This window comes from Rhipicephalus microplus, chromosome 5 (genome assembly GCF_043290135.1).
Source record: "Rhipicephalus microplus isolate Deutch F79 chromosome 5, USDA_Rmic, whole genome shotgun sequence".
Lineage (NCBI taxonomy): Eukaryota > Metazoa > Arthropoda > Arachnida > Ixodida > Ixodidae > Rhipicephalus > Rhipicephalus microplus.
In genome coordinates, this window is record NC_134704.1 from 1578357 (window position 1) to 1592208 (window position 13852).

At 47.0% G+C, this 13852-nt stretch overlaps 1 protein-coding gene across 6 annotated transcripts in view; it reads left to right on the forward strand.

The window, feature by feature from the left end:
* The window catches only part of LOC119174040 (intermembrane lipid transfer protein VPS13A), a 1344268-nt gene that overhangs the window by 746907 nt on the left and 583509 nt on the right, over positions 1 to 13852 (forward strand). For all 6 annotated transcript variants that reach the window (XM_075894208.1, XM_075894209.1, XM_075894213.1 and 3 more), the window contains one exon: positions 6506 to 6623. In XM_075894208.1, coding sequence (XP_075750323.1) covers positions 6506 to 6623 — 118 coding nt within the window. The remainder of the gene's footprint in view (positions 1 to 6505; positions 6624 to 13852) is intronic.

Below are 13852 nucleotides of genomic sequence, written 5' to 3' on the forward strand. Positions count from 1 at the left end.
ATTGGTGAAGCCCAGAGACAACTTGATGACACCACATACTACAGGCGCCTAAATGACGACCCGACAGCGGAATTTAAACGCATTGTCAGTGATGTTGTTACAGATCTTGTAAAAGAAAACAAAATCGCTCAGTCTGCATTACGTACGCTGATTCCACTAAGCCCGGTGGCTGGTAGGTTCTACACCCTACCCAAAATTCACAAAGAAAACATTCCCGGTAGACCGATTGTGTCTGGTATAGGTACGGTGACAGAAAATTTGTCACGCTACGTTGATACCCTCATTTCTTCTATTCCGGTTTCACTTCCCTCGTACATTAAAGACACCAATCACTTTTTAAATGATATCATTGATTTAGACATTCCTGATGGGTCATTTTTGGTGATCCTCGATGTTTGTTCTTTGTACACCAACATTCCCCATTCTGATGGTATCCGCGCTGTTGTAAAAGCGTATAACGAGTCTGACCTCGACAAATCGATAGACTCCTCTACACTAGCTACGCTTCTCAAATTAATTCTCGAACTAAACAATTTCGAGTTCAACGGACAACACTTCATTCAAGTTAGCGGCACTTCCATGGGCACACGAATAGGCCCGAATTACGCAAATATTTTTATGGGCTCTCTAGAACGCGATTTTCTTGCCAGCCGCGATTTGAAGCCTTTTTATTACAAGCGTTTTATCGATGACATTTTTTTAGTATGGCATCATGGTGAATCCCAGCTTCTTTCTTTCATCAGCGATTATAATAATGCCCATCCAAATATATCATTCTCGCACTCATACTCGGACACCAGTGTCAACTTTCTTGACGTCACAGTGACACTGTGCAATCGAAAATTGACGACCAAACTATATAGGAAACCAACCGATAGACATCAGTATCTTCACTTCCATAGTAGTCACACAAAACACTGCAAAACCAGTATTCCATATAGTCAGGCCATTCGCTTTAAACGCATCTGCTCTGATAACAATGATTTCGCTCGCAACTGCGAAGACCTACGAGGTGCTCTTACGAGGCAAGGATACCCATCGGGAATCATAGACGACGCCCTCAAGAAGGCTAACAACATTGACCGTAAAGAGTTGCTCACAAGCAACAAACGATCTGCAAACACTTCACGTAACAGTGTTAACCTCATCCTTACGCACTCAGCTTCGGTTCCTAATGTGGCCAATATTCTAAGAAAACACCACAATATCTTGCAACAAAGTGATCACTTAAAAGACATTTTTACGGAACCATCGAGGGTAGTTTACCGCAGATCACGCAACCTGCATGATACATTAACATCATCGAAAATAATTAATCGGTCCAACTTCAGTGGTTGCCATCCTTGCAATAAGCCCCGCTGCAAGGTTTGCCCGCACATGTCAAGTACTCATACCGCAACTAGCACCGCATCAAACTTTTCCTTAAAAATCAACGGAGACTTCACTTGCGACAGCGCTAATGTTATCTACATGCTTGAGTGCTCCACTTGCCGTATGCAATACATTGGGCATACCGAAACATCATTCAGGTTACGTTTTAACAACCACAGAGCCCATGCTTCTAACCTTCCTCATCTTCCACTGTCAAAACATGTCCAGATGCCAGGGCACTCTTTCGAAAACATCAAAGCCACAATATTACAATCCGGGTTTAAAACTCATCATGACCGAGAAGTTCGCGAGTCCTATCTCATTAACAAGTTCAACACTTTGCACTCAGGCATCAACGAAAGCGTTGGACGCGTTACTTTCCTTTCTATGTAGCATTGTCCATCACAGGAATGCGTTAAATGCCCCCCAACCCATGCCATCGTTTCTTCTCTCATTTGTTTGATTATATATATTTTTTGTGTGTGCTTCCATTTATTATATGTGCGCATGCAGTAGTTTGGCATCAAACTTGACGCTTCAGTTACCAGTTGAATTTTGTTTACTGTCCCTCGGGTATCTTACAGTGTGCGTGACATGTGCTCATGATATTCGCTTGGCTTATGAAGTGCTTTATTGCTTTAAAAATTTGCCCTACGCATAAAAATTTGCCCTACGCTGAAGCTATGCGCTCATATCTTGAGTTATCCACAGCGATATTGTTGCTCAATACTCGTATCAAATTATACTGACAATGTTGTTTTGGTATTGCTTTCGCACTTTCTAATCACTATTCTGATCAATTGTGTGATTTCAACGGCCCTTAAAAGGGGCATCTGCTTGTCTACTCTTTATTCCCTGACGAAGGCCGTGCCACGGCTGAAACGTTGGCATAAAAGTATTGCTCTTTCGTACGTGTACTCGCTTGTGTTCTTTATACGTACCAGACCCCTTGAACTTCCTGCTGAATATATATATATATATATATATATATATATATATATATATATATTAGCGCTGACTATATACTTCATCTTCATCTGTATGACAAAACCATTGTTGTGATCATCATCGTATGTCACGTGGGCTAGGTCTCTCTGGCTTGTGCATCTGGATTGAAAATATAACCTGGTTACTGCCGTACCGGACGTGGTCTCATAAGTGGTGGAGCGTGCTTTGGTTCCCACGCCCTCCTGCTCTACCCGTCACCACTGGATCTCCGGTCTGGTCGATGGTTGTGCCCTCAAGTAACAGCGAATACAGAACCCAACACGTTCGCTACTGCAACCGCTCCTTCTCAGCCGCTTAGGCTTCACTACACCGTGAGTACCTCTCACCAAGACTCTCTGGTATTTTCCGGCCTTTGCGGCGAAGATGTCGAAGAATGGCTGGGCAGTTATGATCGAACCAGCATGTGTAATTATTCGGACGAGGCATAATTATTGGGAAAAGGCTACATTCCTTTTTACCTCGATGGCGTCGCTAAAACCTGGTATTACAACCATGAGAGCGACTTCTCCAATCGGTCGGCCTTCACGGGGCATCTCCGTCAGGTATTCGGCACGTCTGCAGAATGCTCTGCGGTAGCGAAACAGAAGCTCGCAACCCGCATCCAAGGGGACGACGAATCATATACATCCTACATTGAAGATGTTCTGGCTCTCTGTCACCGAGCACAAAATGACATGACGGAGGCGGATCGCATCTGACACCTACTGAAAGGTATCAACTCTGTGGCGTTCAATGCTCTCGTTATCCAGAACCCAACTACCGTCCAGGACGTTACCACCACATTCCAGCGCCTGGACACGCTTTATTCCGTGCGCCTTCCAAACGCCTCCTGCGACGCTCGCTTTACCAGAGAGCATGAATTGCGAGCCCTTATCCACACAATTGTCAGAAAGGAACGCCACGGCCTTATTCCAGGCAACCCAACCATTGCGTCTTTCCGCCCACCTCCTCCCAACCTGCGTGAGTTAATCAAGGACGAACTGGCATCAATGACAAGCGCTGCACATGCACTGTCTCCTGTGTGCTTTCTGGCACCTTCATACGCAGAAGTTGCATCACGGGCCCCTGCACCAGTTCCAACCATGCCTGTGGACGTCAAATGCGACCATTTGGCTGCGATGGCAACGCAAGTGCCACGGCCACCCCACTATTCTACATGGCGTCCTCCGCGCCCCGTCTGCTTCTACTGAGGCATAAGGGGTCATATATCCCGTTTCTGCCGCCGCCATCAGCAGGATGAATGACGTGGTTATCCAGCTTACGAAAGAGACTTTTCCCCGAGACCTGACGAATACGATCCCACACCATATTTGTCCACATCCCGTCGGTTCCCCTCCCCTCCACGGTCTCAAGCTGGACCCCATCCTTCTCGTTCATCTCCCCACCATTCTCCATCACTGTTTTGGCATACGTCATCCCCCCTGCGTCTTGCGCCGATCTTTCTGAACTCGGAAAACTAGAAAGTGCAGTTTTTGGAGGGGAAACTGCTTGTTATCGAAACGTTACAACTCCTCTGACTCGCCCAGCTAATTTACTGCCTGTTTGTGTGGAAGGTGTTTTTGTTGATGCCCTTATAGACACTGGAGCCACCTTTTCGTTAATTGATCGTGAATTGTGTTTTCACCTGCGTAAAGTCCGAACTCCTTATCCCGGTCCCATGTTATGCGGCACTAATGACAGTCTGATGTACCCGACCGGATTGTGTACTGCTCGTATTCTCATCGATAGAATTCGTCATCACATAGAATTGGCTGTGCTGTCTTCATGCGCTCATCATATAATCTTAGGCTGGGACTTCTTGTCGGCTGCGTCTGTTGTAATTTCGTGTGGTCCGCCCCTCATTCATATTACGGACACTGAGCTTTCTTCTGCTGCTGACCTTTCGTCACCCAACCTTGTCACAGCTGCAGATTTCTTCCTGCCTCCCGGACAAGAACGTGTCCTTACGATCAAGTAAGTCAAGAGACATTCTAGATGGTGACGCTGTGGTTGTTCCTTGCCAGCTGTGGTGTTCCTTGCCAGTTTTTTTCGAGGGATCACCATCGCATCTTGTTTAGTGCGGTTCTCACGTGGTCATGCAAGCATCACCGCCTGCAACACAACGCCAGAACCACTACTTCTGCCAGAGGGGACCACTTCTCCAGCATTACCGAAGAAGCCCTGGTTTGTGTCGTCACTGGTTCATCTGCTTCGTCATTCTCAAAGTGTAAGCCAGCTGAGGATTAGGGCATTGTGAATGAATTATGTGGCGAGAGCGATTTGGAGGAACCGGATTGCGAGAGCGATGAAACTTTGGAGCCAGTGCCTCATGCAGCTTATGTCATGAGCCTCGGCGAACGAGCACCCTGCCATATTAAATGAACTCAAGACCGCCCTTATCGCTTCTGCTATTCAAAACAAGGGCATCACGAACTTTTTGGGGCAAAAAAAATTTGTTTTCACTTGCAACTTTTTTTTAAAAGCTGTGTTTCATTTACTATAAACTTCGGATACAGCGAAAGAATGCTGCGTCACGCTCAGGTTCGTTATAAGTGGTCTCGACTGTATACAAGTGCTGGCCGACCAGAATTATAGAGTAGCCAGTAGCCAAGGAGGAATTCTCTTTTATATACACAAGCATCACTATTTTTACACATAAACAACGCCCCATGGGGGCCCGAGAGCCAGTTCTGAAACCAGAACCGTAACCGAAGAAGTAACAGGCACCTGGGCGAGCCAGCGGCGAAGCTCGAGAGGTGTCCGCAGCAGCGGAGGGCAAGGAGATGCACGCAGGAGATGTCCCACCGGGGCTGTCTTGCACCGAAGTCCGGGGAGAACAGTTGCCCTATAGCCTGGCATCTTGAATCGCTCGGCGAGCTAAGCCGTCATCTTGAATTGGAAGCGATGACACTGCGTCGACTTGTGGTCCCGATAACTGTAGCAACACGCGGTCGACGCACTCCTCCTCTCTCGCTACGTTGAGCACCTTCTGTACGGAGAAGTCCTTGCCCATCTTAAGGGAAATTCTTTGTAGGTGCGCTGTGACGTTGGAATGAAGCAGAAAATACAGTACCGGTGGGACAACTTGCACGGGTGCTGAGTCGACAGCACTAGGAAGAAGGCTGTATGCCCACCCTATCACCAGATGCACAAGAATTGAATATCCTCATCACCAAAATGTAGTATCATGCAACGGGTCCGCCGCACAGAGAACACAGGGCTTGGCGCTGAAACGCCAGCCAACCAGAAGTACGGAACAGCTGGTAGCCAAGCAGAAACTCTCTTTTATATGCACAAGCATCACTATTTATACATATGTACAATGCTCCCTGGGGGCCAGATAACCGGTTCTGGAACTGTAACCGCTACATCACAAAAATTATGCGATTAAATGCAGTAGTATTCCATTTGGTGGTATGAATTAGGTCACCCAGTCTGTATCCAGATCACGGTGGAAGTTATAAACAGTTTAGGTGGGGGCACTTTCAGCTTGCATGCAGGGTGGGATTGACCAGATAAAGTAACAACAGTGCGCATCCACGTTGATGGCAGCACGTATCTATCAGCGGGAAGCTGCAACTCAAACAGGAGAAAAACTTTTATGCATCATTGCTATAGCAATCAACATGGACAAGGGCAATACCAGCGTCCACCGCATGTCGCGTTTTTCGCCCATGAAAGACGTGGTATGCATTTCCAACTTTTAGTTGCTGGTGTGTCATAGCTGCATTCACTTTCTGGAAAGTTCAGATTTCTCGCAAAGTGCCAGTTGCTACGAGAAGTTGTGTCATTCTGCCGATAGCATCTGCTTCTGTCAGTGGTCCATCTGGGGCTTGGCATTGTTACTTTATCTGGTTGTTCATTTAAGAGTCCTCACGTAAAGAGTATATGTCTCGCTATATGAACCAGATATAAGGGAGCACAAGCATAATAGAGGCAGCTTGCAAAAGAAAATGGTCATCTTCATAAAGTATGGTTTAGGGGTTTTAAAAAAATGTAAAACAGACACTTTACTTCCTTGTGTACATTGCTTTGCTTCACAAGTGTCATGTGTAAAGCTTGTTTGTCCAGTTTAGGGTGTTGTCCTGCCTTCTGTTTTTCCTCAGCTTGTTTAATATTATGATCATGCTGTGGGACCTTCTTTCAGCTATGAGCCTTCTACGGATGGCCTCTGGTGCCAGGACATGGTGTTTCACAACAAGAGGGTGCAATTTCTGCGCTGCACTTCACGAAATCCCCAGGGCAAGCACCTCTTCTGGATTAAGGTAGGCCCCATTTTTATCACGAAGGTGAAAAGGTGCACTTCGAAAGAGCAGCTTTTCAAAATTATAGCTTGTTAGAGAAGGAGTGAAACTGTGACATTGTGGCCTATTCTTTTCGAGCATACTCATGTGCTTGGGTAATGCTAGTTACTGGGACAGTTACCTTTCTTGCAGTTCAATGGGATGTGCCCCAGAAGAGACAGCTCTCGTTTCAATATAAACTCATAAAAGCCTTGTTTGTCAATTTTTAATGCGATATCAATTATATAGACACTCTGGGCGGTTTACCATTATCATCATGATGGTTACCACAGTATTGTCAGCAGAGCTGCCTGGCAGTGAGGCTAAGTGGCTGCACAGAAAGCATGAGCGAGTCTCTTTCATGTTCAGAGGCTGGCACAGATGGTTTTCTTATAATAGGGGTCAATGGCATCCGTCAACCACAAGTCGTATTTTGTGCGCTCCTCTTGGTGAGTCGAATATCAGCGACGTCTTCGCGTTACCTTGTGTTTGTTATGTTGATTGAGTGTATTGAAATATTGTATAATGTTGTTTTGGTGTGTCATTAGTGTCATCATTTATTCAGCTGGAGACATAGTTGATGTAAAAGTAGTTCAATAATTGTACGTGATCTTTTTGGGTTGCTCAACCGCGTCTATGTGCGTGTGTTCCGAGAGTTGTGTTATCATCACAGGACCCCACAAAGCACAATAACTATCTGAAGTGGCACCAGTTCACCAACAAAGAAAACAGTTACTAATTTTGTGTAGTTTGAGAATAGACAGCCATTTTAGTGGTTTGGTGCTCTCATGTTTATGCTTTCAAAGTGACGCACCCAAAAGTGTGCAAGTAATCACCATCCTTGGCCTTTCACAACCACAAAATGAGGATATCAGTGAAGTCGTTAGGAGACATAATATAGCTGGCACTTATAAAATTAGCAAGAACACACACTAAAAATGTCTGTTTTAATGGCAGTTAACATACTTAATGTCAGTTAATCCTTTGCCACTTTTTCACACCAAATTGTGTCGCCAGATAGACTCATTCATTGGGCTGCTCAATGCCAGATGGCTCAATATGTGCCATTATTTAATAATAAAAAATTAGAGCTGTGCAAATAGCAAAATCCTGGTTGCGGCACAAGTTTGAATAATAATGCTTGAGTGTGAACCAACTTAAGTGTTCGAAGCAAAATTACTGAAAAAACATATTGTCAGGAGATAGGAACATGAAAGCATTTCTTTTGACTAGATTTTAAAGCACGGGAGTGCTGCTACTAAGTGGTCTTGCCAGAGATGAAAAAAAAAAAGAATGCAGAGGCCAAAACATGTTTATTTACATGATTTGATACAACAAAAATGGTGTCCACAATGCTTTACACCTTCGCTTTAGCTACTATGCAAGGGGGGGGGGGGGATACAGTAAAACCTCAATAATACGCAGGGGCGTACAAACTCCTTCGTGATTTGGGGCAAACATAACTCACTCGTCAGCCGGGATATATATATATTGTTACGTGAGAAATGAGCGAATATATTGCAAATATATTGATACGTGTATGGAACTGTCGTCCCGACACAGCTGAATTGGGACCCAAATGAAGAAGACGACAACGTGGTTGTTGTGGGTCGGACTCTCGAGCTTCTCTCGTTGGCCTGCATGACTGTGCGCTCTTTAAGCCGTTAGCAAGACCAGCTCTCGGTGAATAAATCTTCCCCGTAACAATATTTAGAAAATATATTTGCAAGAGCGGTTGCAGCACTGGTCAGTCTGGCTCCAGAACCCCCGTCGGCAGAACCCCCGTCAGCAAAGCACCCTTGTAGCTAAACCCCATGTTGGCAAAGGCGCCATCTCGGCGCATCTAGACGTCAACGTCATTGGGCGAGTGGTACTGCTTCAGGCGTGTGATGTATACGATGTCGCTGACCGGAGGGGTGAATGAAGACGACAAGGCAACAGGAGCGATTTCATAAGTGACGGGAGACACCGCACGAAGCACTCTGTATGGCCCTGTGTACGGAGAGAGCAGTTTGTCAGATAGGCCAACGTGCCTAGTCGGAGACCATAGCAGAACCAACAAACCGGGCAAAAAGTGCACATCGCGGTGTCTTTAAGCATACCGACGCCATTGATTTTTTTGGGAGGTCAGAAGGCAAGCAGCTTCGCGTGCGTGGGCGGCCCGGCTGATGGCGTCCAGGGCATATTCTGTGGTCAGAGCTGCTGTCAACGGAATGACTGTATCGAGGGGAAATGTGGGTTCGCGGCCGAACAACAGGAAAAATAGGGAGTAACCAGCTGTGTTATGGCGCGATGAATTGTATGCAAATGTCACGTATGGTAGAGCGAGGTCCCAGTCAGAATGGTCTGAGAACATGTACTTTGAAAGCATATCGGTTAAGGCTCGATTCAGACTCTTCATGAGGCCATTTGTTTCTGGACGGTACGTCATAGTGAGCTTGTAGCGCGTTTCACATGAGTGTAGGATGTCCGCTATGACTCTTGATAGAAATGTGCGGCCTCGGTCCATGAGCAGCTAGTGTGGAGCACCATGTTGCAAGATCCTGTCATATAGAAAAAATTCGGCGACGTCTGTGGCGCAACTTGTTGGAAGGGTGCCTGGGATGGCATAGCGTTTGGCGTAGTCAGTGGCCACAGCTATCTACCTATTGCCAGCAGAAAACAGGTGAAAAGGGCCAAGTAAGTCCAAGCCTACACGAAAGAAAGGTTCAGAAGGAATGTCAAGTGGTTGAAGGCGCCCAGCCGAAAGCGTCGACGGTGTTTTGCGGCACTGACATTCCTCACACTCCCCGACGTATCTCCTGATGGAGCCTGCGATACCTAGCCAATAGAAGCGACGGCGAATCTGGTCGTATGTGCGGGACACACCGAGGTGATCGGCAGGAGGAACGTTGCGAAGTTCATGGAGTACAGCCGAGTGGAGGTGTTTGGGTATAGCAAGCAGCAGAGGTAGGCCGTCTGGATGGAAGTCATGCCAGTATAATGTACCATTTTGGAGTATGAATGCACGATAAGATCGGTTCGATGGAGAAGACTCGAGGCGCTCAATGATAGCCCGTAAGGCTGCATCTTGGCGTTGCTCATCAGCTATGTGGGTCAGTTGGGAAATGCAGCACACGCAGGCGTCGTTGTCAGGTATGCCGGCTGGTTCACCAACTGTAACACCAACAGCAAGTGTAGAAGAAAGGACGAGCCGCCATGCCCATGGCGAAGCCCACCCATCCACCTCTTCTTTATTCCAAATGCTGGTATAATTCCCTAATGATGATAGTCACTATCTTCGTCGTTCACACAATATTTAACATCCTCTGCACCCCTGCATAAACAATTGTTGATGAAGAACAAGAACACACACCAAGTTCGAAGCACACGCTGTTCAAGAGCATTTGTATAAGTCCAGGTCAGTTCATGTGGGAAAATACGTGATATACAATCCTGTCTGCTTTTCCAGCAGTGCTTTCGGCGCTTGTTCCATACTCGTGCTTCAGAACGCGTTAACCTTGATGAACCTGCATTGTCGCTGAGCAAGTTTCCTTGGCATGAAAATTCGCCGATAAGACTCTCCAAGAAAGATCCGTGTAGCAATACTTGAGTAACCTTTTCCTTTGCTTTTCGTTCGTTGCTGCATTTACCTTGTAACCCTTCTGCTTCCGCCTTCGTCTGGTCTCTTTCATTCGCCGCTGCTGCGCTGAGTCGGCATTTATCAACTTTGCGGAAATAACATGTGCCTTGCACACTCTCTTCAATATTAACTTCTGTAGCTTTCTCGTAAAACCTAAGCTTTCAGCAGCGCAAGAGACTTCCCTTTGTGTCGTCGTGGCCTTTTGTTTTTTTCTTCTGTTTCTTGTCGCTTTGAAAATTGGCCTTGATTTTCTTTCATCGGGCACTTGGACGTAAGGCGATGAGGGCTTTATGACGCCTAAGTCTGCCAGCTTTGGCTTGAACGCATCCTCAACATCTCGTGGGTGGCCCTTTGGGTCTACAAAGTCTTCTCCCTTTTCAATCATGGGAATGCCTTCCACCTCGAACACTAGAGTTGTTGTAGATGTCTTGACAACAGGTTTGTGGGTATTGCGTGCTAACGACAGTTCTGCAGACATGGGCGAGATTCTTGTAAGTAACGATTGTTCTGCACAGGCTCCTTCGATGGTCGTTACTTCATTCAAGGTCCTGATCGATTGGCTTCGACCACGCTCAAGAATATGTCCTGAGGCTGACTCGACTGGCATCTGTGTTACAAGATTGCTGTCCAATGGGGCTTGGCTGGATGGTGGTGACACAGATGCAAAGAGTGCCTTTCTTTTTGCTTCCATTTTGATCTATAGTCTTGTCTCCAAACGAGCCTGCCGTGCCTTTATTGCGTCGGCGATATTATATTCAGTTCTGACTTTCGCTAGAATGATCTGGTGCTCATAAGCTTCCGCCTCCTCTATCTCAGCTTCCAAATTATTGATGTCAACTGCATCCTCTATTTTCTGGTCAATTCTTCTGAGTTCCTCATACTGCTGAATCAAAACTCAGCGAATATGTCGTAACTCACAGATTAGAGGGCAATTCGATTGCCGAAGACGTTCGACATCTGCGACGACTTGCGTGACGGCCTTGCGTGTTTGACTCCGCCTTTCGTAGAGGGCCTCCATGATCTGGTCCAGTGTTGAAAACGTGAGAAGTCACTGGCCGGCTGTCTCATGAGGCGAAGTCGGAGTCAACACGACATTCATCGCAGAAAGTTCGCACAACGAATATCCGCCACTTGTCGGGCTGTCATTCTTCATGATCTTGTGCATATCAGGCCATCGTCACGAAGGGCGAGTCAGTACTGAGCTGAAGAAGACGTAAGGGCTCCCATCTCGAGAGCCTCCAGATGGTGCCTGCGCTCACGGGACTGCACTGTCAAGCTGTACTTCGTTCATTTATGAACTACCTTGCCTTGTGAATATCAGGCCGTTGTCGTGAAGGGCAAGTCAGGATGGAGCCGAAGTAGACGCGAAGGATCCCATCTTGCGAACCTCCAGACGATGCCTGTAGTCACGTCAGTCCATGGGTGCTCATAGTGGTCTTAGTTGCAACCAGAGTCGCGCTCCCAGGTCTCAGCAGTGGTTAGGCCTCGCGCATCAGCTTTACCCACAGCGGCTTCACAAAAGTCCTCGAGGCTACGACGGCGGTCAAAATTCGTGAAGTCCCTCCGTCTCACTTTCGAAAATCCTTCCTCCCGAGTTTCACGGCACCAAAATGTAGAGAAAAGGACGACCTGCGGAGCCCATGGCAAAGCCCACCCATCTACCTCTTCTTTATTCCACATGCTGGTATAATCCCCTAATGATGATAGCGACTATCTTCATTCGTTCACACAATATTTAACAGCGAGAAAGGCAATCAACACCCTGAATCAGGCGTCCAGACTTGTATGTCACAGCAAAGGTATATTCTTGCAGTCGCAGAGCCCAGCGACCTAGTCGACCTGTGGGATCTCTCAAGGATGAAAGCCAGCATGGCACGTGGTAATCCGTGACGACGGAGAAGTGTGTGCCATATAAATATGAATGAAACTTTGAGACCGCCCAAACAAAAGCAAGGCATTCTGCCTCCGTGATCGAATAGTTGCGCTCAGCAGGTGTAAGGAGACGGCTAGCATAGGTGATAATGCGGTCGTGTCCCTGTTGGCGTTAGGTGAGAACGGCTGTGAAACCTCAGTTTGGGCCTCAGTTTGGGTGGATAGGTCAAAGTGGGCCAGGATAGGGAACGTTGTCAAAAGTCTAATGAGGTGAGAGAATGCTGCAGCTTGAGTAGACCCCCACGAAAATGGGACGCCTTTCTTCAGAATATCGGTAAGTGGTTGGGCGATTGCTGCAAAGTCTTTCACAAGCCGCCTGAAGTAGGAACAGAGTCTCATAAAGCTCCGGACATCTTTGGCAGATCGGGGTACAGGGAAACTCGTGACGGCACAAATTTTCTCAAAGTCCACACACCAGACGCATCAACAAGGTGGCCCAACACTGTAATTTGTCGGCGGCCGAAGTGACACTTCGAGGAGTTCAACTGGAGGCCAGCATTGTGGAAGACCTCGAGAATGGCCGAGTGACGCTCAAGGTGGGTCTCAAATGTAGGTGAAAATACGAGGACGTCATCTAGGTAACACAAACATGTTGACCATTTGAACCCGTGTAGCAGAGAGTCCATCTGTGGTATCGTGGTTTTGGCCCCGGTTTTGGAACAGGTAGGCTGGCCCCTAGGGAGCGCTGTACATATGTACACATCGAGGTGCTTGTGTATATAAAAAAAAAGTTCCTGCTTCCCTATCGGCTGCTGCGTACTTCTTGTCGGCCGGCGCTTCAGCACTGTGCCTTGTGTTTTCCATGCGGCGTGTCCGTTGCACGATACTAGATTTTGGCGACGAGTATGGGAAGTGCATTGGAAGGACAGAACATGGGCTAATTTTTCTGCACCACTGAACTGCTGTAAGCGGCGACAATGCCTGTCATGGAAATAGCACCACTACAGGTGTCGACGCCGTAGGCTTAAGCTAGACAGTGACTATGCGGACATCCTCTCTCGAGGGAGGGGACGATGGGGTTATGAGCAGCGTGTGCTTTGTAACGTGTGCTTTGTCTTTCTGCATTTACTGTGCAGTTTCTTTTGTTATAATGTGCATTCTCTTACTTGTTTGTTTATAGCATACATTTATATTCTTATTTTGCCTCGTTACGTGTTAGGACCCCACATGCTATTAATTTCAAGGGTGGAATGATGTGTTGTCGTGCTTTCAGTTTCAGTTCTGATACATTTTATCCCTAGTGTGCACTGATTGCGCGGAGGACCTGCATCATCCTCATTTAAAAAGGGGGATGATTTGGTATCGTGGTTTCGGTTCCGGTTTTAGAACCAGTAGGCTAGCCCCTAGGCAGCGCTGTACATGTGTATATATCGTGGTGCTTGTGTATATAAAAAAAAAGTTCCCGCTTGGCTACCGGCTGCTGCGTACTTCTTGTCGGCCTGTGCTTTAGCGCCGTGCCCTTTGTTTTCCGTGCGGCGTGCCCCGCTGCACAATACTACATCATCATACATTCTAATGTGGCTGGCGCGTTGCATAGACCGAAGGGCATAACCTTCAATTGGTACAGGCTATCGGGAGAGACGAAGCTGGTCTTTTCTTGGTCTTTCTCATCCACGGCAATCTGCCAATAACGTGAGCAAAGGTCGATGGATGAAAA